Source organism: Semicossyphus pulcher, unplaced genomic scaffold (genome assembly GCF_022749685.1).
Source record: "Semicossyphus pulcher isolate SPU_LCO1_2020_fin unplaced genomic scaffold, fSemPul1.0.p SCAF_1, whole genome shotgun sequence".
Lineage (NCBI taxonomy): Eukaryota > Metazoa > Chordata > Actinopteri > Labriformes > Labridae > Semicossyphus > Semicossyphus pulcher.
The window spans coordinates 15,399,561-15,425,354 of NW_027211603.1; the positions used below are offsets into that span (position 1 = coordinate 15,399,561).

A 25,794-nucleotide genomic window follows, 5' to 3' on the forward strand; every position below is an offset into this window, starting at 1 on the left:
TGAAGCAATTCAATTTAGTTTGCTATTGTTTTTATAATTACACTTTAAACAACTTGTTTGTGTTGATAATACAGGGGCCAAGTCTGAATACAATATAGTGGAGAGGGCTAACTTACAAATACCTAAGTAATAATAACAAAGTATATTGTATATCATTTTGAACATTCTCCAAAACTTCAAAAGGTAATAAAACAAAACGGAGTACTTTGTAATACTGCCAACATTGTATTATCTAACTATACAGCATTTTAGAATTTATAATTTGTTTCTTTCTTAAAACGTTTTCTTTGATCATATAACTACTGCAATGATCACAACTCTTTATTTTTTAATATGGAGAGGTAGTGAATTAATAAGCGCTGTTTTTAGTGCTAAATGCATTCAAGTGTTTCCTTAATCTAATCAATTTTATTGTAAAGGGTTAACTAAACCTTAAATGTCCAAGCTGTTTGGCAGGATCACAGCCACATTAGCAACAGGGTGAACACAGTTGCCCAGCTGTTCCTTCTTTTCCACCTCATCTTGGGGAGACACAGGACAGCGATAATTGTAAAGGGAATCAACCTTCACAGGGAATCTGGACAATCTTGCCTCTTACAGTTGAATGAGCTCCTTGCATTAACACTAGCATTTGTACCCAATATAACAACAATAATATGATATTGATAATAAAAAATAAATTACACTGACTGTCATATCTGTCTTGTTTTTTTTTTTTTTAATTAAAACAGTTATTTGGGTTTACCTTTTGATTTTCCTGTTTGGGGTTATTGCTCTCGCGTTTGACCCTTCCGGCGCACTGTAGCAGTGATGTGGCTCAGAAAGTAATCTTCCACGTCACTAGGAAGTGGTGGAGAACAGAAGAGACAGCTCGGCAACCGGAGCTCCAGCAAATTTTTACAGATGTAAATATCCAAAACTGGATATCGAAGGCTACTTCGGAAGATAACAGTCTTACAGTAAGGTGGGTTATGTAAATTAGTCTTATCCAACAAAAGCGGTGTTTTACTGTTCTTACCTGTGCTAACAGCTAACCAGCTAATGTTACTGTCCTCCATTTCATTGCTAACACTGACAGAAGCTACGCTGACGTTAGCCAACGTTCGCTAGTTAGCAATTGAATGTATATCTATAACCAAAACAGCCAAGTTAATATTCAACTTACTAGCTGATGTTCGCGTTTTATCAAGGTTCTGCTGCACAACTGTCGGTGCTAACTGCTTTTAGCTACAACAGTTAGCTAGCTGCAGTGATGTATGAGGGTGTTAAGGCTGCGTGTCACACTTTCTTGAATTACTTTAATAACCTAACGTATTATTGTAGCTTAGATTACTGTTGTAATAACAGCAGTTTCCTGTGTTGTTGTGATGGTGGAAAGTTTTTCTTGCAGAAAATGTCAGAAAAATATAAGTACCATTAAAACCTGACCTTTTATATCGTATATCCGTTCTAATAGCTCAGCAGTAATTGAGCTCCTCCTAACGTTAGAGTTGACATCCTTTTTCCGTTTTCTCAGTCGATAAAAGCTGCCTTTTTTCTGTGTGAGATATTTTTATTATTAGTTTTCATTACCAAGTGCTATTGAGTATAACGTTATACTCTCTATCAAGAAGGAAAATAGCTCTGTAGTGATTGAGTTCACTGGCACCTGTAACATACAGCTGATGTGTCAGTGATAACTGTTGTAGTGGTAGTCACTGCTACGACAATATGATAAAACAACATAAGAAAATCTTGCTCACATCTTCAAAGCAGACGGGCAGTTAACGTTTCCAACCAATGGCCTGGTTGAAGGAGGCCTTAATCATAAGATCATTTTGTTTGCAGACAAAATCTAACTGAATGCATTTTATAGGTTTTGTAAGCAAAAGGAACAAGTACAAAATGTATTATATAATCTCAACACAAAAGCCATTTTATAGATGTTTTTATTTATGTGTTCATTATAATAAAGAACTTTTAAAAGGGTTAGCACAGAGGCAGTAAACCAATAAATGCTATTCACAAAAGACTGTTCAAGTCATTTGAAAACAATAGTCAGACAGATTTTGCACAGGAATTATATAGATATATAAGTAGGACTTATTATACCAAACCGGTTTCAATGTAAACATGGCCTCAAGGGCCATGAGACCCTGCATAGCTGTATTCATTTTCAGCACATGCTGCTTTACAGTATATTTGTCTTGTTTGTTTTTCGTTTTCTCCAATCTATAGTGAATATCTCTGTTGTTTCACACATTTGCTGCTTTTGTATTCATCATATGTCTGTTTAAATGTTTCCAACATTTACTAAATCTATTATTTTTCTGTCCCCCATAGGTATTATCCAATAAGCGGTTCATTGGGATTCTTCTAAGTGGATACAAGCACAGCAGCAAAATGACGGCTGCAGAGAACGTTTGTTACACTTTGATCAATGTTACATCTGACTCAGAGCCCCCTTCTGAAGTCAGCCTGAAAACTGATCTAGGTAAGTAATCTTAATGATAATTTGCAATGTGAAAGGCTAAATACTAACAGAATTAAAAGCAGTGGTCACTGTGTATAATCCACATACTCCACTGTCAGTGTCAGCACATACCTAAGGATTCTTTCTTAACTAAAAGTAGTTCAAGTTAAAACTGTTATGTCTCTGGGTCATCAAAGAAAGCTGTAAGACAATGCTGACCATGCTGATCACATTCATAGAAATAACATAATAGTAAATTTTTTTTCTACAGAGAAGGGGGAGATCAAGGCAAAGACTGAAGCCCTGAAGAAGGTCATCATCATGATCCTCAACGGGGAGAAGTTGCCAGGACTGCTGATGACCATCATCCGCTTCGTGCTGCCTCTTCAAGACCACACCATCAAAAAGCTGCTGCTGGTGTTCTGGGAGATCGTTCCAAAGACAACCCCAGATGGCAAGCTGCTTCAGGAGATGATCCTGGTCTGTGACGCCTACAGGAAGGTAAGCTAACTAATCAAATGATTTGATGAGTAAAAAGATTCATCAATTCAACTCATGTACATTTTGAAATAAGCTGTGTCTTACTTTATCTATAAGGTAATCATGGTGTAACCATTAAAATATAGTATTTTGGTTCTCATTTTATATAATTTTACAAATCATTCAGCAATCATGATGTGAAATCTTTCTTTTAATTTCAGGACCTGCAGCATCCCAACGAGTTCATCCGCGGCTCCACTCTGCGTTTCCTGTGCAAACTGAAGGAGTCTGAGTTGCTTGAGCCTCTCATGCCGGCGATCCGAGCCTGCCTGGAGCACCGTCACAGTTATGTGCGCCGTAACGCTGTCCTGGCCATTTACACCATCTACAGGTACAAGCTCTTTTCAATTTTATTTTAAGTGTCCTTTCCACAATCACTTTTCATGAATTAGTGAACGATAACCCATTAAATATATTTATCCGTTTCAGGAACTTTGAACATCTCATCCCAGATGCCCCAGAGTTGATCCATGATTTCCTCGTCAATGAGAAAGATGCCAGCTGTAAGAGAAATGCCTTCATGATGCTGATTCATGCAGATCAGGTCTGTAGCATTTTTTCCCCTCATTATTGTCTCTTCAGTTGTGTGCCTCTAAAACATACAAGTTTGAATCTTAAAGGCCTAATACATCATGTTGTCTCCTCTATTCACGTCTTACAGGACCGAGCTCTGGATTACCTCAGCACATGTATCGACCAAGTTCACACTTTTGGGGACATTCTCCAGCTGGTCATCGTGGAGCTGATTTACAAAGTGAGTCAAGACCTTTAAGTCTAATCTGAGCTGTGTAGCACAACCGCATACACACAGAAGAGCTGCCTGTCTGAGCACCCTTTATTTTTGTTCTCTGTCTGTTAGGTCTGCCATGCAAACCCATCTGAGCGTGCTCGGTTTATTCGTTGCATCTACAACCTGCTGCAGTCCTCCAGTCCGGCCGTTAAGTACGAGGCTGCTGGTACTCTTGTAACCCTCTCCAGTGCCCCCACAGCCGTTAAGGTATCTCACCAAGGTTTTGTTTGTGCTCTTTTGTATGTCATGTCATCTATGTACTACTATTGTTTAGGCAGTGATGCCTTCAGTCTCTTACAAATTCTGTGTTGTTTGTTTTTTACTTCAGGCTGCTGCCCAGTGCTACATTGATTTGATTATCAAAGAGAGCGACAACAATGTGAAGCTGATTGTTCTTGATCGTCTGATTGAACTGAAGGAGCACCCCACCCACGAGCGTGTACTCCAGGTACGTTAAGTTATGGCTCTAGTTACTTTCTTCTACAATAAAGTGTCCTATTAACCAGTTGTCCCCTATCTAAAATAGTTTTTTGTTCAAAAGAGAAACACCTTAATTCCAGTGAAACCAAAAAAAGCTTATCAATAAAACGTGTCAATAGGAGTATTTATAATGGTGATATTTTTTAATCATGTTAATAATTAAATATGAGAAAAAAGGATATAATAGTGTTAAAAATTCAGTTTAAGTTAGTCTAGTTTATAGAGTCAAAAGTAACATGAAGTCAGGAAGATTTATTTTCATTATGACACACTTACAGTTTATCAATTCTCTAAGACTGAAGTTGTTTGTAACCAATGCCTTTTCATTCAGGACCTCGTGATGGACATCCTGCGTGTTCTCAGCACTCCTGACCTGGAAGTCAGAAAGAAGACCTTACAGCTCGCACTGGACCTCGTTTCATCCCGCAATGTAGAAGAGGTCAGTGACAGGCACAGTGTATCAGTAATGTTGTTCTTGTTACAAGTTCAAGCATAGACGCAGAGAAAAAGTGAATATAGTGCCAATTTAGTGACGTGTTTTTGTTTTCCAGTTGGTGATTGTGTTAAAGAAAGAAGTAATCAAGACAAACAACGTAACAGAACATGAAGACACTGATAAATACAGGCAGCTGTTGGTGCGCACTCTCCACTCTTGCAGTGTGCGCTTCCCTGACATGGCAGCCAATGTCATACCTGTGGTGAGTTTCCTGTTATTAAAGCACATGTGGAAGAAGATGCCACTGAAATTTGTTAAATGTTCATACCCTATATTAAGACTTTTGTATGTGTTCAAATGATTTTCAGCTGATGGAATTCCTAAGTGACACTAATGAGGCAGCTGCTGCCGACGTGCTGGAGTTTGTACGAGAGGCGATTCAGAGATTTGACAATTTGAGACCCCTCGTCATCGAGAAGATGCTGGAAGTCTTTCACGCCATAAAAACTGTCAAGTAAGACTTTTTCTTGGTCTGGTTTTGGTTAATTTCTCTGCTCTAAACAACTTTTATATTTCGGGAGTCATGTCGAGTATCTCTCTATTGAAACTTTTGTCAGTTTTATCAACTTGGCTGAGTTCTGTTATTAGACCTGGCATGTATATCAATAATGGAGTGTGTTGCACTGTGAATGCTCATCACCTCTGTCACCATTGCTATATTTCAGGATCTACAGGGGAGCGTTGTGGATCTTGGGGGAATACTGCAGCACCAAGGAAGACATCCAAAGTGTGATGACAGAAGTACGCAGGTCCATAGGAGAGGTATGTTCGTCCCTTAGCTTACCTAAAAGTTACCAGATTTTTTTTGGGATTGTCACAAAAATCTGATGTCCGTCTCTTGCTTGGACAGATCCCGATTGTAGAAAATGAGATAAAGAGGGAGACAGGAGAGATGAAACCGGAGGATGAAGTAAGTGCAGCTCCAGCCCAGAAGCTGGTGACAGAGATGGGCACCTATGTGACACAGAGCGCCCTCAGCTCCTCCAGGCCTTCCAAGAAGGAGGAGGATAGGTAAAGACACTGTGGGAGGATATTGTTATTTCACTGTAATAATGACTTTGGATGTCAGGCAACCCACTCAATAAACACTGCTGTTGTTGTTCCAGACCTCCACTCAGAGGCTTCTTAATGGATGGAGACTTCTATGTGGCAGCTTCCCTGGCCACCACACTCACCAAAGTGGCCTTGCGCTATGTTGCTATTGTTCAAGACAAGAAGAAACAAAATGTAAGTTATCCTTCATTTGACTGGAAGAAAAGATTTGTGAAAAGCATTTCTCTAATCCCTGCTGTCCCTCTCAGTCTTTTGTTGCAGAGTCCATGCTGATCATGGTAACTGTGCTGCACCTGGGCAAGTCCTCTCTGCCCAAGAAGCCAATTACAGACGACGATGTGGACCGCATCTCGCTGTGCCTCAAGGTGCTGTCAGAATGCTCACCACTTATGAATGACATTTTCAACAAGGAGTGCCGCAAATCCCTGTCACATATGCTGACCGTCAGACTGGAGGAAGAGAAGCTGTCACAGAAGGTAATGACCGATGCCCGAGGGGGATGAACTCGATATTTAACCTGCTGACAGCTGGGCACAGCTGAGGCGTCATCACAGTGAACAAATCATTGGTGTTGATTGCATGTTTTTTGACGCAGCCCTTATTTATTTATATTGGCAAGTCCACACGGGTGTCTGTACAACATTTGATAACTTCTCATAAGCCAAATACGTTTTTTAGAACTTAGGATTTTACTGTAAAACATGTATAAACAAACAAGTTTAATCTTGATGCAAAAATTGATTTAATTGTTTTCCCTTATTGTTACCTATTGATTTCGGATGTGTTAATTTTTTTTCTGTGGTATAACGATAGGTTGCATTATCCCTCCCAAACTAACCGCTTTTGTTTCTCATTCTGAGCACAGAAAGAGTCGGAGAAACGTAACGTGACAGTGCAGGCAGACGACCCCATCTCCTTCATGCAGCTGACAGCCAAAAACGAAATGACTTCGAAGGAGGACCAGTTCCAGCTCAGTCTGCTGGCTGCTATGGGCAACACTCAGAGGAAGGAGGCTGCTGATCCCCTGGCTTCGAAACTCAACAAGGTACACCACAAGCCCAACAGAGAGCTTACCAAACACGAGAATTGGAATTTGGAAAAACACAGCAGTGGGAGGCCCTATTTTGGCTTGAAATGTTACCTCTGCTTGGAGATTACTTTGTTTTGTTTTTCCTATTTCAAAGACTTGCCTATTCATTTTCTCTTTTCAATTCTAATGCATAAATATTTGTAAACCTTAGAGTGGCATTTGCCTCACAGGATGATGCTGTTTTTCATTTAACAGGGAAACAGAAAATATTTTTCCTTTTTGTATCTCTAGACTTTGTTAAATACTCTACTTAAGTTGTGTAATCTGACCTATTTAGTGTTACTGAAATCCCTGTTGTGCTCATGCACTGCTGCAAAACCCTGACAGAAAGTGACTGGAAGAAACTACTTTTAATCCATTTCTACTCAGAGATCTTTGTGTTTAGTTGTGTGATTATTGATAATTAAATGTGACTCAACTTTGATCTATCTAGGTGACCCAGCTGACAGGCTTCTCAGATCCAGTGTATGCAGAAGCCTACGTTCATGTCAACCAGTATGACATTGTGCTGGACGTGCTGGTGGTCAACCAAACAAGTGACACTCTTCAGAACTGCACCCTTGAGCTGGCCACTTTAGGTTAGTCGAGTTTTTTTTTTCCATCTCACCGACCATATATGTAGTTCCTTCTCTAGAATGCTAGTATGCAAGCCAACTACATTTGTTTTGTTACATTGAACTCTGTGCACATTCACTAAATATGTCCTTCCTGCAGGTGATCTCAAGCTGGTTGAGAAGCCTTCGCCTCTCACTCTGGCTCCTCACGATTTTGCTAACATCAAGGCCAATGTCAAAGTGGCTTCTACTGAGAATGGCATTATATTTGGCAACATTGGTAAGAGAATCAGGTTAACATAAAAATTAAACAAACGTGTTGGTTCTGCTCACTGTAATGAGGGCACGTTTTCTGACTTGTGGGGATGTTTGATTCTTTCTTCCCAGTCTACGATGTGTCTGGGGCTGCTAGCGACAGAAACTGTGTCGTCCTGAGTGACATCCACATCGACATCATGGACTACATCCAGCCTGCTTCCTGCACCGATGCAGAATTCAGACAGATGTGGGCAGAGTTTGAGTGGGAAAACAAGGTAAGCTTTTTATACTTTGTTCACTGAAGCTGAGTGGTTTAATAAAAATGACTGCTGAGCATCATGAGTTTGTTTTTCTTTAGTTTTATTAACTTACTTTGTTTAAATGAACACATCTTTCTTTGTTGCAGGTGACGGTGAACACCAACATCACAGATCTGAACGATTACCTGCAGCATATCCTCAAGTCCACCAACATGAAGTGTCTGACTCCTGAGAAGGTTGGTCTGTTGTCACATACAGCTGAGCAGAAAAAGCACAAGAGGTTTTAAAGATGAAAGGTTTCTAAAGATGAATGGAAGGCATTTAAAACTCTTTAGGCTGGTTTTTTATTGAGGAAGACTCATGACTGTAGTCGTCTGAATGTAACGGTGCTCTTTGATTTTTATAAAAAATATAACTTAGCCTTAGTCATCACCTCAACAATACTTTTTTGTTCTTTCTCAACTGTTTTCTTTTTGTCTCACGAACCAGGCTCTGTCGGGCTTCTGCGGCTTCATGGCTGCCAACCTTTATGCTCGTTCTATCTTTGGAGAAGACGCCCTGGCTAATGTCAGCATCGAGAAGCCCATCCACCTGGGGCCGGATGCACCTGTCAACGGACACATACGCATCAGAGCCAAAAGTCAGGTGGGTCACAGCTGCTGCCCAATGAACCCTTAAGCCTCTGAGAAACAAAGGCTTGGTTGAATTATTTGTTTCTAAAGCAAAGCCACAAAGTCTTGTTTTGGAAGGATAGCATTTCATTAAATACCAAATTGAAAGAATTGGACTGCATGGACAATGAGTACACAAAAAATATCTTTAAATGTGATGTATTAAGTCTGTTAATAAATTCTCCGATCTTCATTTAACAGGGGATGGCACTGAGCCTCGGTGACAAGATCAACCTCTCCCAAAAAAAGACAAACATCTGAGACGACTCTGATCCAGCTGATCCCTCTGACTTTGTAAAAGTCCCCTGCTGTTTCTCTTGTTTCGCCCGTCATCTTACAGCCTTCTTCATCACAGCAAAATTAAGAACTCTATATTGTCAGCTGCTTCAGTGCTTTTTTTTTTTTTTTTTTACTTTACATCTGTTTCAAGAAACTACATCTCAATAATGTTCTGTCCCTGTCCTGTTTAATTTTCAATAAACATATGTATTAAAATCACGAGAAACCTTGCCACATGCTGGATTCATTGAGTCATGCATGTCTTTTTATTTAATGTTGGACACTTTCCTTTTTAAACTGATATTACAGTTAAAATGATTTGATTTTTTAAATAAAGATATTCATGTTTAATAATGTCAATTAGTTTAACAGATTGTTTTTTTTACTTTATAGAAAATGCAAATGTGGCTTTGGAGAACAGCTTGGAAATATTAAGTATTAATTTCTAGTATGTTGTACCCAAGTTCCTTTTACATTTTTAATAGATAAATGTGTAGCGTGACATGTTTTCATTAGGTAGCTTGAACATCATTTAACTCTGTCAACTGATCTTTTAAGACATCCAAAAGATTTGGCTTGAGCAAAGGATATGAACTAAATGAGAGGGAGGTGAAGTTTGCCTGAATACTCAACGATGCTACAAACATCCACTGTTTGATTCATTCCCCGGGTATTGTACTGAACTTGTGGCCTGAAAACGGATGTTTATGAGGTGATCTCAGAGAGAGTTGTCAGTGTTACCTGAATGTGTTTGTGTCCCAAAGTGAGGCGAGTCCTGTCTGGAGCTCCTGCTGGGTCCGGCTTCATGCCTCCAGGCTCTAATTAGAATTCCTCAGATGCCTCGTGTGATATGTTGCACAGTGTGAAACTGACTGGAATTTGTTGTGTCACCACCCCCAAATTGACAGTGACATTGTGACGACTCTAAAACCTATACTAGTCCTATTCAGGGGCATGATTTCTTTTAACCTATAGGATGATGTATTGAGCTACTCTCAAAGCCATCTGCAAGTTTTATTATCACAGTTGTAATGAGATTGCGATGGATAAGTGTTGGCACAGACCTACACATACCTCTTACCCTCCTGTTTATAATTTATGAGTAAAGGGAAATTTCTGGGGTATTGCCAGATTATAAGGTCACAACCCTGGTCGTACATTTACAATATCTGTGAAATCTGTCTCTCCAGGGGGTTAGATAAAGGCTGGAAGGTGGCTTTGAGGTCAGAGCTTCAGCTGTGAAAATAAACAGTTGGCTTTCTGGCTGCACTCTCACAGCCAAACTACTGTGTACGTTATACAGCCAGTTTAGGCTGTGGGTAGATATTACTCATAAGTATTGTAATTTCAGGTAAATTCCATAACCTAAGATCTGAGCGTTGGCACCTCATGTGTCTGGATAGACATTTTCTTTTGACAGGCTGTCATATTGGCAAAAAGTACACCTCATCAATGACTCACTGTTTAATTTTTGATATTTTTAGTGTAATAAGTAAATTTGTGTCGACTTTATTATATTTTGCGTTGAGGCCAGTGTCTAACATGTGACTTATGCTTTCCATGCTCTAGGTTAACTATGTCATATAATATCTCTTTGGACACTTGGAGCTCTTTTTATGTCTTTATAGATGCCTATTCTGAATTTTACAACATTTTTTTGACATAAACACATGTGATTAAGACTTTGAAGGACACATAGGTGCACAGCTATAAGTTCAATATCCTTTTTCTGACACTAGGTGGCACCCCAGGTGTCAAAGCAGTCCAGTGGAATTCTGCATAGTGTACTCCTGTAGCATGACTTGTCATAACATGGCATTTAATTAACATGTTGACAAGTCAAACAGGTCACGCTTGTACAAATTGATATAACATTTTTCATATTAGATAAACTGGTTAATCAGGTAATCTGCCATTTTTGTGTCAAAAATCCAGAGTCCATTTATTTTTATTCTTCACCACATGTAATGTGTTATTATGACACCACTTCATATTAAAGATTAACATCACGTCAGGCTCTTTATGACATTTGAATTGACCGATTTGAATTAAGGCGTATGCCTTTATAAATGGGACAAAAGACAGTTTACATTTGTCTTTTGTCCCATGTGAGCAACAAAAACTAATGGAAGCGGTGTGTGATGTAATGAATCAGGTTGTGTCATAATGAAACAGATCTGCATCCCCAAAATGTGTCTTAATGACACGCCACAGGAAAATGATACTTACACAAACTAGACTTGTGTTTTGCTGCAAAGAATCATACAAGAAAAAAAAAAAGTATAGTGTATTTGTGGTTGGTCTACGTCTGTGTGAGATAGAGAGACAGTCGGAGTAAAGTAGTTAACCAAAGCATGAATCTTAATTTGAGTAAATACATGGTTTACATGACACAACATAGTGACAAAACAGGCCAGTAGGAAGAAAGGGGTACAATAGAAAGTACACCTTTTATTGCTGGCTTTGAGGGCACAGCTACAGGGCACGTTTATTATCGCTGTATAATTGGTTGTAATTACAGTAAGCAGGCATTGCTTTTATGTTTGGGGACAGGAATGTGACTGCAGGGGTTGTGTGATATTAGTCTGAGGACAGGGCTGCAGAGTGAGGTTAAGGTTGTGTGTGTGTGTGTGTGTGTGTGTGTGTGTGTGTGTTTGAGGCAGTCACACGCAGCCTGTAGAAGGGCCCCTAGCGCCAGACATTAGTACTGGCCTGGCTGCTCACTCCTACTATCGGAACCACAGCTTGAACATCGCAGTGCTGTCGAGGCTGAAACACGGTCAGGCGTATGGACAGGCGCCCGTAGCTCCGGGACCCCCTCTCTCCTCCTCTTCTCTGTTATCTATCCGTGCACCAAACGGACTACTCCGACCGACGAGTCATTTCGGCAGCACATCTATCTGGGCTGGTTTTCTGCTCTCCGGTCTCTCCGCTGCAGGGCCTCTTCAGTTTACAGGAAAAAAGTGGGTGTTTGCTGCTCACTGGTGTTCCGGCAGCGGCGGCGGCGGCGGCGAAGTCTCCTCGATGGCAGGCTGGAAGGACGGCTCGGTGCAGGAGAAGTATCGGCTGGTTGTGGTCGGAGGCGGCGGTGTTGGGAAATCAGCCCTGACCATCCAGTTTATTCAGGTCAGTAGCAGCGTCCAGCCTCTCCTTGAATTTAGCCACTTGCTTTGATTTCACTGCTTATACGAAAAGAGAGGTTTGAGGGGGGGGAGGCCAGACTCGGGAACCCCGGAGTCTGTCTTCTTCTTCGCTACTTTGTCGAGGCCTGCAACTATTTACCGAGGGAGCCTTATCTTGTGAATTAAACGAGGAAGGACGGCTGTCACTTTAACGCGGAGATTTCCAAAAGATCCACTTCCACTTTGCAGTTCATAGCCGCTAGTCAAAAGAGAAAGGAAAGTGGGTCTACGGAGCTCTCGAGTTGTCCTATTTTATGAACTTGCTACAAAGTAAACTAGCGGAGGTAGAGTCAATGCTAAGTTGTTAGAACTGCAAGATTAAGCCAATTATGGCCAACCAAGCTGGAAACTTTAAGTAGAACATTATTGAAGAGATAGAAAATGCTGCACAAAATCACTTTAGTGAGAACTAGAGCACTGATATTATTGGCGAGAAAGAAGTATCTTGAATGAGCCACAAAACTGTACCAAACGTCGTTAGAAATTTGTATACTTTTCAAGGAAAGTCTGCTAAGGCTTGAGTGGCTGTAAAATATGCAGCAGCAGAACAAAAATGTCCACTGAAAGATGATTAACGTGTGTTCAGATTTAGACACCCACTAAGGCACGCAAATAAACTCATGTACTTATTCTTAGTAAAACAAAAAACACTTAAACCCACATGAGAGACAATGTCTTTCCAAGTTTTATAGCAGTCTGCTCCTCTGTGTCACGTAATAATGGCATGTAAACAGTCCACCTCCCATCTATCCCTGGTTGCATTCCAGCACACTGCAGACATACTCTGCCTAGTGTTGACCTTCCAGGCTTTCATAGTGGTCATTTAGGCAATGGCTCCTTTCCGGAAAGCCCACACACACACACACACACACACACACACACACACACAAACACACACATGCACACACTCAGTATATGAAAGAGATGACAAACTTTGCCCTTTGCCTTGTGTGTTTCCCCCTGGTGTCACTGTGTTACTGACCAGACTGCAGGCAGCTGCATGTCTCCACACTCTCAGACAACAGTGGGCTGGCACACGTTTCGGAGTGGGGGTTAAAAGCTTTTGAGTGTGTTTGTGTGTGTGTGTGTGTGTGTGTTGGGGGAAGTTGTGTCTAATGAGGGTTCAAAAAGCTTATTAACTGCATACCAAGTAAAAAGGGATCAGATAGCTGTGGCACAGATTTTGCCGTAGCCTACTGACCCCGCTGACCTAAAGCAGGGAAGCATTTAAAGCTGGGTCAGAAATGCACACGGAACATATTTCACTAGATTTAATGAGTGCTAATGTTAGCACTGTGATAACACGTAGTATTAAAGTATTTTAATTGTGAACTTTCTTAATTGTAGTATAAAATAATCACATGCTGCTGCTGATTGTACCAGAATTAGCTTAGAAATATCCATGTTTGTCCATTGAAATTATGCTCAACGATGATTAAAGTAACACTTTACATATGCAAATATTGTATTTATCTCTGCATTAAAGTGGATTTACATACTAATAGAGATTAGCAATAAAGCTGCAAATAGTATAATTTACAGCCGCATTAATTATTGTCTAATTCAAAATCTAGGTCTTGAATTACCTAAAGCATATTATCTCTGTCGGCTGAGTGAGTTCAACTCTACCTGTAACATAAGTTATTATAAAGTTGCCTGCATCTTGCCGTACATTTAATCTGGGAAGTAAACAGTAAATAGAATGAGTGTATACCAGAATATTTTTCAGTATTCATTTGGGCTTGTGCTTGAAAATCTACTTTTTATCTATTTTGAGACGTACAGTTAATTTCCTCTGATGCTGTCCCCGTTGCCGGCTCATATATCTGGTGTCGTGAAAGTGAGCGGGATTAAGATGTTGACAGCAGGAGGAGGACCATCCTCTTCAGACGTTTCTAGAAATCGCCTGCCGAGGGGGGGGACCTAACAGCTGGTTGTGAAGTGGAGGCTTTCCCCTGAACTATATGTTGAGGGAGGTATGTTCGGAGGGGTGGGGGGTCTGAGTCAGCCTGGGTGGGTTAATGGTCACGCACCATGTGGAATTTGGCCCTTTGGCAGAGGAAGTCCCCTCCACTGCCGCTCTGAGGGCCTTCTAGTTCTGTATGGAAAAATATGACCTGCTTCCTGAATCACTGGAGCTACGTGTGTGTGTGAATGTGTGAGTGGAAATGTTGACAGAGTAGATTTAGTGTTGTGTGTTTTGCCAAAAATATTAGCACTTGTCTTGGTATAATTTTTTGAATTATTGCAGAATTACTTTTATTATATGTGCTATAAAATGTAACCCATTTTCCAATGTAGACCAGGCCTCCTATTAAGTACTCATCTATATAAAAGAGTGACGCCACATGTGACAAAAGTCCCTCCAAAATCCCCCAAATTTATTTTGAGACTCTTGGTTAGTTTGTCGATTAGCAAAAAAATGCTCTTGCAAAACTATTCCCACAAACAATATTTGTTTGCAATTTTTATGTGTACAGTTTTTTATCAATTTCAGAGCTAGAAAAAGGATGAAAAAAACAAGTTTTAGGCTAATACAACGTTTTGGTACTGATACAAAAACAGTTCTTAAGTTGATGAATAAAAGAGTAAAAAAGCCAACTGTTATATTTTAGATCTGTAAATACGTGACCTTTTCATGCTAGTTTTCAATATGTCACAGTTTAAAAACTTCAATCTTACGAGCGCATTTCCGTCATTCCTCGAAAGTACTGAGGTTTGATTCGCACGGCTGATCTTTAGGACACTGAGCAGACTCTAAGAAAAACAAATCAGACCTCTGTGCTTTGAGCACAGATTTCTGCGATTCACAAGATAAAAGATGATGTCGTCTGCAGTAACAGAGCTCCGGCAGGTCTCTCGGAGCTGCTGACCACCCTGATGCCAAGCAGTTGACTCGCGCTGAAATAGCACTGGGATGACATAACATTGAGTCATCTGACAAAAGTTGTGGAACACAGTGTGTCGTTTAAAGTGACGTCCGTGAGGGAGGAAGCGTCCCAAGTAAGGAAAAACATGACTCACATTGACCATGTGAAGACTGCATGTGGGGTGATGCGTGATGTGCGTGTCTGTAGGTTTGTTTTTATCCCTCAAATAATGACATCAATGACAGACTTAATTTGCACAGTAACCCAAGAAGCTACTGGAATGAGACGGCTCTATAATGAGATGTCGTGTGATCTGATCGCCGGCTTAAAAGCATGGAGTGGAGAGGAGATTCATGCGCAAAGGCAAAACCTCCAGAGCGATCAAGTCCGGACAGATACATGTTTGCAGAACTCTACAAAGCTTGCAAGTGACCCCTCTCTGTCTCTCTTATACTCCTATTCTCTCTGCATATCTCACATATTTCCTAGCATGTCTTTGATATGAGTTCATTTAGGAGGAATGTAGCCGTAACTAGGAACTCAACAGAATAAAGTTGGATTATAAGGGCAGCCCTCTTTGGGCATGTGGAGACATGGCGTGGTAATGATAGTAGAGTGGAGCTGAATGCAGTGTGGGCGCCATGTCATGAGCATTTCTCAGAAACAGCCACAGGTGGTTAGACAAAGTGTTAGCAGCTACGCTTTTATGTTGGTTTGTTCTTGTGATGTTGTTTAGACGCTTTCTCACACGTAACACTGCACACATAGTCGCAGTTCATTTTTGGATACAGGCGGTGTTGTAACTTTTTGATATGTCACACGCCATACCGTCGAGTGCAAGCGGTTCCATTTATATTCTGACCGGCATTTCTTTGTCTCTTTTCTTTGTAATAAAACTTTGAACCGTATGACACCGAACTCTTTGTAAGTGTTTGGTTTGCAGTTGTGGCAGGTGTGTGTGTGTGTGTGGGCCTGTGAGTGCAGGTGATGAGAGCGTGTTGTTTGTTTAGCTCTGTAGGAGCCTCACCTGTTGATTTCTCACACAGCAAAGCCACAATTAGAGCAGAAAAGCCTTTCAACAACCAGAAAGTAAAAAGCAAATGTTCACGCAGGTATGTAAACAGCAATTCTTGTGTATGCAGGAGAAAGCCTTTTTGCACCTCTAATCAGAGAAAAAGTAGTCCTTAAGAGGATATTTCTTGCAGCTATTATCAAGCAAAGTTTGAACTGGCAAATAATTCCTGTTTTTGTGAATGGCTTTACAGGCACTTTGCTTATGAATCATCCATCCGGTTCACAAAAAATGAAAGAAAGCAACTCACAAACGACAAGCAGAACTTGCTGTAAACAGCTTGCAGGTGTATATAAAACCCCTTTCCCGCTGGCCATAAAACCCACAAACACCTGCTAACACCCAGCTATTTTGCTTAGTGGGAAAGGCTACAATTGAGATCTGGGTCAAATGACTTTGCAGTAGACCTTGGTAATACCTCGGCTACAATCGGCATTGATGGGAACACAAAACCCTGGTCAACACAATAATCTCCGCCCCCTTTCCGGCGCGATGTTATGCTCCGTCGGTAACTTCTGCGACTCCTCGTCATCTCAGCTACAAATTCCGCCCGTCTCAGTCCGAGCAGCGCTCGAACATCGTTCCAAATTTGTCGGTTTGACACACAGACTGAATGAGTAATAGATACAATAAAGACCTAACCACCGTGACCTCTTCACTGTTTACGAACCCTGTCTCTAAAGCGTTTGTGGCGACAGACGGTGACACAGCAGAAAAGAGAGCGAAAGGAGTATACTTCACTGGCAATGGGAACTGAGACAATCAGCATCTATAAGCAGGTCATCCTGGGTCTGAAAAAATCACTTCAACGTGCTAATTTCAGTGGGAAAGAGGTATAAGATTAATTAAAGTATAAGGTGCAGAGGCCACACAATATCTATGGTTCTAACAGTACCCTTTATGTATGAACACAATACAGCAAAGTCTGTATTACTGTGCTGTGTTTCCCCTTTCCCACCACCACCCTTTACCCTCATTTGACTCTTGTGCTGCTACACACACAAATATCACCTTCCCGCCCCAACCCTTTGTGAGAAATTGAAGCCAAGTTCCACCTGGCTTGGGTGTGTTATTTTAATGGATTTCTTTTTGTGGTCTCCTTTCAAAAGGTTTCCTATTATGTACCCAATTGCTCTTATAGAAACATTTACAATCTAGCTGTATATTTCTTACACTTTCCATTCTTATATGGACTTATTTCTGTCTTTGTGCAGCTGCAACAACAGCTATTTCCTCATTGGGGATCAATGAAGGTTTATCTATCTTTTCACATCCTATTTGTTCTTCCTCTGAAAACAAAACACAATCAGACATGCCTGAGCTGTGAGCAGAGCTGGAAAAAGTGCATTGACCCATTAAAAAATTGACTACAAATGCATCATAATCCTGCATCCCCGTGTTGTTTTAAAAAGGAATATAACCCTGCTTTAACAAGAAGATATTCCCCGCTGTAGCTCTCCTTCTCCAACTGTGTCTGCATCTTTATTTTTTAGGTGTCAACATGCAAGTGTGCATGCTTAGTTTTATGTCTTTTTGTGGTTAGACTTCAGCAAAAGACCAAACTGTGTGACTTTGTGTTTGAGCCAGTCAGGTATGAATTCAGCTTGCCTTGTGGTTAGGTGGCACAGAGGTAACAGAGGTGGTAGTGAGCTGTTACATGCATAACTCTTCAGAAGATTATTTTCCTTTTTAGGTCAGCTTTAGTCGGGTTTCTGAAGTGTGCGAGGGTTAGCAAATGATAGCAACATTAGCACGTATAGTTTTTGGATTCAGTTCAACTATTAAAGATTGTCAGTTTTTCTACCACACAAAGGGACATCAAAGAGGTGAGGATACGGTGTCATTGCCTGCTGATTGATATTGTATTTTTTACTAATGTTGGCTGGCCGTACAGACGCTATTTTTGGCTATATAGAGTATTGGCCTTATTTGCATACAGTTTGAAAAGATGATTCATCGTCGCCACAGGGTAGATCTTAATCATTTGGATGTCTGTCAGACAGTTCCTGTACACAGCCATGCACATAAAGGTATGCACAGAAGCATGAATAAATGTAATATACAGATTGCAATGAAACATGGGTGGATTCCTGCTCCCCAGAGGATAAACCATTTCCATATTTACACTCCGCAAGATTTTTCTCTTGTTCCAACCTCAGGCAAGATTTTATAGAAGAACGATATAGCAGCATAAAATGACATTTGCTTAGTATGTTCATACTTCCAAGCAGATAAACCCCTTTAATTATAACGACCTTTACTCTAGTACCACCCACTGGACAATTTTTGCAGCCTCTCGTGCACAAAATTGAAGCATCTGAGAATATTTACATGCTAATTATACACAGCTAGATGTCCAATCAGTGTATTGTTTGTGCATCCATCACTTTTGCATTGTGATGTGATTGCCGCATAAGGGCCATCTGTAAGGCTTTATGTTTTTAGTCTTGTTTAAATACATTGGTAAGTCTGGCACGATGCCAGGCAGCACACCATAGGAATGCTCAGGAGTTCAGGATCTGCACAGACACTCCCACCCATCTGGGAAAGCTCAAGAGAAGAGCGGGTCATCCCCTTCGCTCCGAGCTAATGAGAAACTAATGACTGTCCAGGGAGGAAGAGCACTCGTAAACAGCAATGGCTAAATGTCAAATAAATACATGAATACGGCGCGAGGCACAACTGGATTGTTGTTGAGTTGATCTGTTGAACCAGCGTTTTACAGTTAGTCTAATAGTAAAGAGGATCCATTGCCGATTAGAAGAACTAATAGATGTAGTTTACCGTTACACACATGCGCCTCTTCTGCTTTATCATGGCCTTTACCTGTGCTAGTCCATTCTTACACCTGAAAAACAATAGATATGGCTTTCCTTCCTCTGTGACTGTGCTTCCTCATTCTGAATATTTGTTCTGCTGTTGATTATGTTCCAACATAACTCTTATAATGTAGTGAAAAATAAGGAGACAGTGCTTTTTGGACAATAATTTCCTTAAAGAACTTATTCCTTGTTTTGCTACTGTACCGTCCTCTAAAACGCTGATTCATCTGCAGCTCGAATTCAATAATAAGAGGAGCACAGAGAAGCTATTGTGTAGCTTAAATCAAAGGACTGTATCTTTAAAGGTGATGCTGTTTGGTTTCATTGATCAGATGCATCTTCTCTGCTGCGTAACGCAGATTTATTTGCTGGAGGCGAAGGTGTGATCCGGTATGTTTCCTACCACTACAGATCTGACTTCAGATAATTTCCCCCCACACATCCTAGCTCTCTCTCTCCCCCTCTCTGTCTCTCTGTTTCTGCCACAAGTGAGGGTAATACTAATGAATTCTGTGCGTGTATGCACAAGTCAGTAAGTAAGAATCTAAGAGAGCAAATAGTTGAATCTTTTATGATCTTGGACTGAAAAAAAAGGTCTTGCCGTGTGTTTTTGGCACAGTTGGCTGATATGCATTCCTGAGGCTGTTTAAGTTTATACTTCCACTACAACAATGACATTAGAATAGAAATCAAACAGATTATTTGTATTGCATGTTAATGAGTTGCAGATTTTACTCCATATAGTTGAAGATGTTTTTAATCTATTTTTTGCTTTTATCAGCCCATTAAAGTGGAGATCTTTGTGATGAGGGCTATTCTCCATTTTGACAGGGGCAGGTACCTTATAATCTTTATAAATGTCAGGAAAGGTAGGACTCAGATTCAGTTAACTGTCCTTAAACTCAAAATAGGATGGAGTCAATGACTCATATATTTAAGTGTCAAGGTTACTTAGAATCGCTCATTACAGTCAGATGCAGATTCTGAAGAAGACCGAAGTCACGTTTCTGCAGTAGCGGATATTAATTCAGAAGTATATCACTCTTTAAGTAATTCCTGTTTACAATGATCATTTAGATTTGCGATCAGCAGTTTTAGATTCTTCAGCGATTTACAAAGTAATGAGCAAGGGCTGAGATGTTTAAACTGTGGACCGTGGAGAAGATGCAGGAAGGAGTGTTTCAGATCTTTGTGATGAGGACTATTCTCCATTTTGAACAGGGGCAGGTACCTTATAATCTTTATAAATGTCAGGAAAGGTAGGACTCAGATTCAGTTAACTGTCCTTAAACTCAAAATAGGATGGAGGCAATGACTCATATATTTAAGTGTCGAGGTTACTTAGAATCGCCCATTACAGTCAGATGCAGATTCTGAAGAAGACCGAAGTCACACTTCTGCAGTAGCGGATATTAAATCAGAAATATATCACTGATGAAGTTCTTCCTGTTTACAATGATGATTTAGTTTTGCAATCAGCAGTTTTAGATTCTTCAGCGATTTACAAAGTAATGAGCAGTATGTGTCAGCGTTTCGAAGATAGTTGACAGTTTCGTTTAACTGAAAACAGAAACAGACTGTGTGATCATATTTATCATCTTTATTACTTATTTTGTTATTTAATTTTTCTAAAATGTAATTTTTATATTAGACTGTATTTAATTTAGAGATAGATATTGTCAGGCTGCTTATGTTTACACATAATTACACATTTTAGAATAATTTTCTATCAGTAAAAAACAGAGAAGCGTTTATATTAAACTGTATGTATCAAGAAGTATTGGTACATGGTAAATGGACTGTACTTATATTGCGCTTTTCTAATCTTTGCGACCACTCAAAGCTGCTTTTACACTACATATCACATTCACCCATTCACACACCGATGGTAGAGGCTGCTACGTAAAGTGCCCAACTGTCAATCAGTATCACATTCATACCCGTTGGCTATGCCACCGGGAGCAATTTGGGGTGCAGTGTCTTGCCCAAGGACACTTAGCTTGAGGGAGCTGGGGATCGAACCTCCGACCTTCCGATTGAAGGACGACCGACTCTACCACTGAGCCACAGCTGCCCACATTGTTCTGGTATCATTGCTAAAAATCCAATATTATATTGTTTTCATGACGTATAGGTAGGTCCAAAGATCTGCACTGAAACAGCTTCTTCTGAACCAAGTGATCAGTCCAGACCATGATGGTGATAAATCTACAAGAACAGTATGGAGACATTACTAACATTAATGTTATACTTCTCTTTGCCCATAGCAGCACTGCAGCTAACATCATCTTCAGGAATCAGAGGAATATACATGAAAGCTGTTGGCAGCCATGTCCAACCCACGTGAACTTGATTTCATATGAAAATGATAAGATGAACAAGGCAGTTTCATGTTTCAATAAAGCCGAAATTGTTGATCGTTCCACTTTTCAATAGAAGTCGCTTTCTGTTATGTGACCTCTGTCGGTCTCAGATTTCACCTCAAAGCTGCGTTTCCAGTCTAAATACACGTACGCTGTTTACACAGAAAACACTGGAGGAGCCGACCGAAGAGGTGCTGCAGGTACACCTGTGTGTAAAAGTCCAAAAACAGTATGTGTGCGTGTTCTTAGTCATGCTTGTTGAACACCTTCACATAGTCAGTTATAGTTTTTCATATACTGATGTGACGACAAGGCATTTATCCCCTTATTGTCCTGCTGAACTGATAAGTGGCCACATGTACAGGACGGTTAATACAGCGGGGATAATTGATGACCAGAAGCTTGCATGTAGAAGCTTGCATATAAGGATTTCTTCCTGTAGGAGTGTATTTTTACCATTAATTGATTTTTAGATCATATTCTATTGGAGGTTTCTCAGTAATTAATTAGTAATGTTTCATTAACCATGCTTTTGTGCCATCTGTAAGTGCAGAAATTACTGAGGGAGTTTTAATATGTTCAATTACCCTAAATGTTCTGTAGTATTTATTTCAGCAGATAAAATATGATTTTTAGAATCGACTAAAAGTCAAACCTTACTATCATGTGATTTTGGTCTCTCGTGTGAATAGAAACATTATTCATTCATTTCTGAAAAAAAGCTCCTCTTTCAGAACCTGATGTCAACACTGTTTCATTCCCTGCTTTCCAATTTTATATTTAATAATACATAATTATATAAATCCAGTCTGTGCTAAATATGGCAGAGAATTTGCATTTACATAATTCCTTAAATGCATGTTACCAAACAAAACTACATTTTTATGACAGCAACTTTAAGGCTCACAACGATTGCTTCTGTGTACGTTTCACCTTCGATATCCCCGCCTTGTTTTCCGGTCACTGCCTCTCAGATAGTCAGACAGACAGCGAGGGCAGCGGGTTCCTCGGTGTTGTTTTTGGGCTTTTGTTCTGTATTCACACGTGTGTCTGTTTCAGAATAACTGGCCACAGTATCAGGTCTGAAATCTCACAGTCGTATAACAACAACTCTGGCTCTGGGAACTGACATTCTGCTTATTTTAGGAACCCACTCCCACCACTGCAAAGCATCGTAAATATATGTTATATGTTCACCTTCTCGAAAGATTATATTTAATCAGCATACTACTAATGCGACTACTAAATATACTCATTTTGTCATTGGTGTGTATGTCTGCACACATGAGATGATATTACACAATGAATGTGTCTTGTTATACGTCTGTGCTTGTCCCTGATGCCGGGCCCTGAGCGGCCTGCCAGGCAGCTGGTGGACATTTGGCACGTCTCACGCAGACACTGTCCAGAGGCCTGCGGGGCACCTGCTGTCCATCAGGGGGAGGTGAGGCTTGGAATGAGACAAACCCCTCAACAGGTGACAGTAGCCTACAGCACCACTCGCTGTCCAAATGTGCTGACGACAATGGCCGAGTGTGACTCGTGCTCCTGAGCCTGTCTCCCTCTGATCAGATAGCAGATGATAATCAGAGAGGCTGTTCACTCAGCATCAGGTACATGTGTAGATCCATTATGAGATATCAGAGATTTGTTGAGTCAGTGGCACAGCTGCTGTCTGACTGTTACGCTGATCTAACACACACAGCAAATGGGACTGTGTCTTCAGCTCCAGTTGGTGGAGGCACACGCCAGTTCCAAACAAGTCAACAGCTGCCCAAGAAAGTGCGTTTGGTATGTCTTACCAAAACATTGTCCTCTTACAGCCCAGCCCGCCTAGATATTAGTTAAAGACTGCTTCAAAGCTCCAAAGCATGGAGCCTCAGCCCCCTGCACACACAATGATATTCACCTTGTTTACAGTGAGTGTTTTTTTAAACTACTCATGAAGGGCACAGAAAGTCTCCAGATCACTTATACTCCCATTCGAGCTCTATTCAAGCCAAATGAATCCCTGTGTTTTTGATCAAATATTTGTTTCCAGGAACTTGGTGGAACGTAGTCACTACTGGGCAATTGTGAAAGATAGGTAAGGGCTTTCTTTACAGATCAAATGGCAAAATAAATGAAAAGAGATGTGTGTCTCAAATGCAGATTGAATTGTAAAAGTCAGTTCAGGCACTGTGGAGATAAAGTCAAGAAATCTGTGTTGCCTGCCAATTTAAGAGTGCAGGTTTCAAAGGGTATAACATCCATAGGGTACATGCTGCAGGTGGGAGGTTTGAACATATTTACCCAAAGAAAAAAACATCTAATATCTGAGAATAGCTTTGCTGAGAACACTTTTAAAGGTCTTATTAATGTTTTGTATTAAATATTAAGATAGCAAGCTTGGAAAGTTCAACTTCCAACCATTTAAACTGACCTATTTTCCCTGTATAGTGCTGTTTAGTACCCCTTGCAATTTGTTAATTTCACTCCATGCTAGCCAGCTTGCTAACTGTCAGTTAGCAGCTACCTGCTAGCCAATAGGGTATGGGAATTGCAGGGTAGCTCACGATATGCGATACGTGACCCAGGATAACGATAATATCAAGATACAGCAATTCTGTGATAATTGATATATTGCAAGACAATCTTATAATGATACATCACAATATCTGATCAGCTTCTTTGGCCAATTCATTTCCATTTGCATCACCCTTATTCAAGTCACAAGCGCCACCGCAAGGAGCATGACCCGGTGAGTCAAAATTGCTGTTTAGAGAGCCAGATATTTGTAAATAAAGATATTGATATTTGGCGCCAGCCTTTCGGGAATTGTATTGCACGAGTCAGGACGACGATATATTGCTGTATAGATATTGTGTCCCACCCCTGCTAGCCAACAGCGCAAAGTTGCAGGTCAACTTTAACCATATGTTTTCATTGGATTATTTGTTTGCTGTTTAAGGCCTTCATATGTCAATCTAGTTTAACTGAATCAAGATCTATTGACTGACAGCTAAAGCACATAATTTACATCAGATTTATACTCATATTTAAAATGTTTAGTGACCTGCACCTACATATGCTGTTTCATCAATCCCTTTTTCATGTCTTTCATCAACATTTCCCCCCATCTATATTTACCTTCTAACAATAACTTTGACTTGTGACCTACATAATTGTTGATAATGGTCATTTTTGTTTCTGTACCCATCTAAAAGGACCTTCAGTTGAGGCGGCTGGGCTGGCAGGGTGGAACCAGCAGAGAGAGAAAGAAGAGATGTGTCCATTAGATCTTATTTATGAGGAGCTGCCTGCTAAAGTAATAACATTTTCTGCTGCCTGTGTTGTAGGACTGCTGGCCTAAAAGCACACAACAGTAATGATGCTGTGTATCTGACATGATGCCAGTGAGTGGCCCCATTTCCTTTGACATATCACCCCATGCTAAGAATTATAGTCTGCAGCAGCACACTGGTGCAGAAACACACACTCAGCAGTTGTAGCCGAAGAGAGAGGAGGAGATGAATGCGGCCCTGCAGGTGCTCCACATTTAGATCTTTATGGAGGTTAAAATGTATCATTTTTATTAAGGCTTCAGTCGAAAATGTGCGTAATATGCCGGTTATTTGCCTCGCCACAGTTTTTGTTCTCACTCTAAATAATTGATCTTCTAATTTTAATTTGGACACCAACTCTTTGGATCCTCTCACTGTTCTTTGTCCTCAGCGCCGATCAGCTTCCCATTATTTGGTCGGTCATATGTTTTCCCCGAAAACCATAGAGTACAGACTGTGTGGCACACTCATTGACTGACTTTGCATGGTTTTTTTTGAAAGTCACACAGTAGTTTCTCTGTCCGCACGGCTACTGCAGTGGCTGGTGTCCTCTCTATGAGCTGTCACAGTAATGCTTTGTTGATGTGAGCTTCTGCAGAGCTACTTCTGCACGAAGACAAGCAGGGGAGGAAGAATTGAATAAAGCGGAGAGTGAAACAAAAACATCATGCAAACATTATTGTCTGAGACAATTATCATAGGATGATAGCTTCTCAGCTTATCACAATATAATTTAGGTTTCTGCGAGAAGCTGGTCGACCTTAGAAGCTGCTTTTCTTTTGACTTTTAATGTATTTGTTTTATGATATAATCCTCCGCCTCTACAGGAACTTCACAGCTACACTCTTCTGTCAGCGCCTTCCTTCATTTGTCCTCATCATCTATTCCAATTTGTCGATTTTGTTATAGCCTCACATGCTCCTAGGTTGTCACACACACCCACAAAAGCAGCCATTGATGCAGATTCACCACAGTGAAAAGCAGTCAGGGGGGGCTAATCGTGCATTTTTTAAGAGTAAAACTTTTAAAAATAAGTCTTTATTTTCTCTCCCTCCCAGCAAAACAAGGAAGAACTTCAGTTCATCGATAACCCATCAATGGCTGGGCTTATTGTAGGCTTAATGCGGCGAAGGGGAACAGTGATGTCACATGATCAGCAGGAACAATACAGGCAGTTCACACTGTTCTCTTTGTGTTGTTCTGGTTAATCAGTTTGACGGCTTCTAAAGTATTTACAAA

General features: G+C 40.5%; 2 protein-coding genes across 3 annotated transcripts in view; both read left to right on the plus strand.

The window, feature by feature from the left end:
* Window positions 1-849: 849 nt before the first annotated feature.
* Window positions 850-9,149, plus strand: copb1 (COPI coat complex subunit beta 1). 2 transcript variants are annotated; one of them, XM_069661666.1, is made up of 22 exons: window positions 850-964; window positions 2,323-2,473; window positions 2,724-2,953; window positions 3,154-3,323; window positions 3,422-3,536; window positions 3,654-3,746; window positions 3,852-3,989; window positions 4,111-4,230; window positions 4,594-4,701; window positions 4,814-4,960; window positions 5,067-5,212; window positions 5,424-5,520; window positions 5,609-5,769; window positions 5,865-5,985; window positions 6,060-6,287; window positions 6,677-6,856; window positions 7,335-7,479; window positions 7,616-7,735; window positions 7,843-7,988; window positions 8,120-8,209; window positions 8,463-8,618; window positions 8,846-9,149. In XM_069661666.1, exons 2-22 carry the CDS (start codon window positions 2,383-2,385, stop codon window positions 8,903-8,905), a joined length of 2,862 nt encoding a protein of 953 aa, XP_069517767.1. In that variant the 5' UTR covers window positions 850-964; window positions 2,323-2,382; the 3' UTR covers window positions 8,906-9,149. The 2 variants fall into 2 exon arrangements, with proteins under 2 accessions (XP_069517767.1, XP_069517775.1); XM_069661674.1 differs by having other exon boundaries at window positions 850-959.
* A 2,508-nt stretch (window positions 9,150-11,657) lies between these two features.
* Window positions 11,658-25,794, plus strand: part of rras2 (RAS related 2) — a 31,506-nt gene continuing 17,369 nt past the window's right edge. The window contains exon 1 of the mRNA XM_069676102.1: window positions 11,658-12,049. Within this exon, the coding sequence (XP_069532203.1) occupies window positions 11,948-12,049 (102 nt within the window). The 5' untranslated portion in view covers window positions 11,658-11,947. The remainder of the gene's footprint in view (window positions 12,050-25,794) is intronic.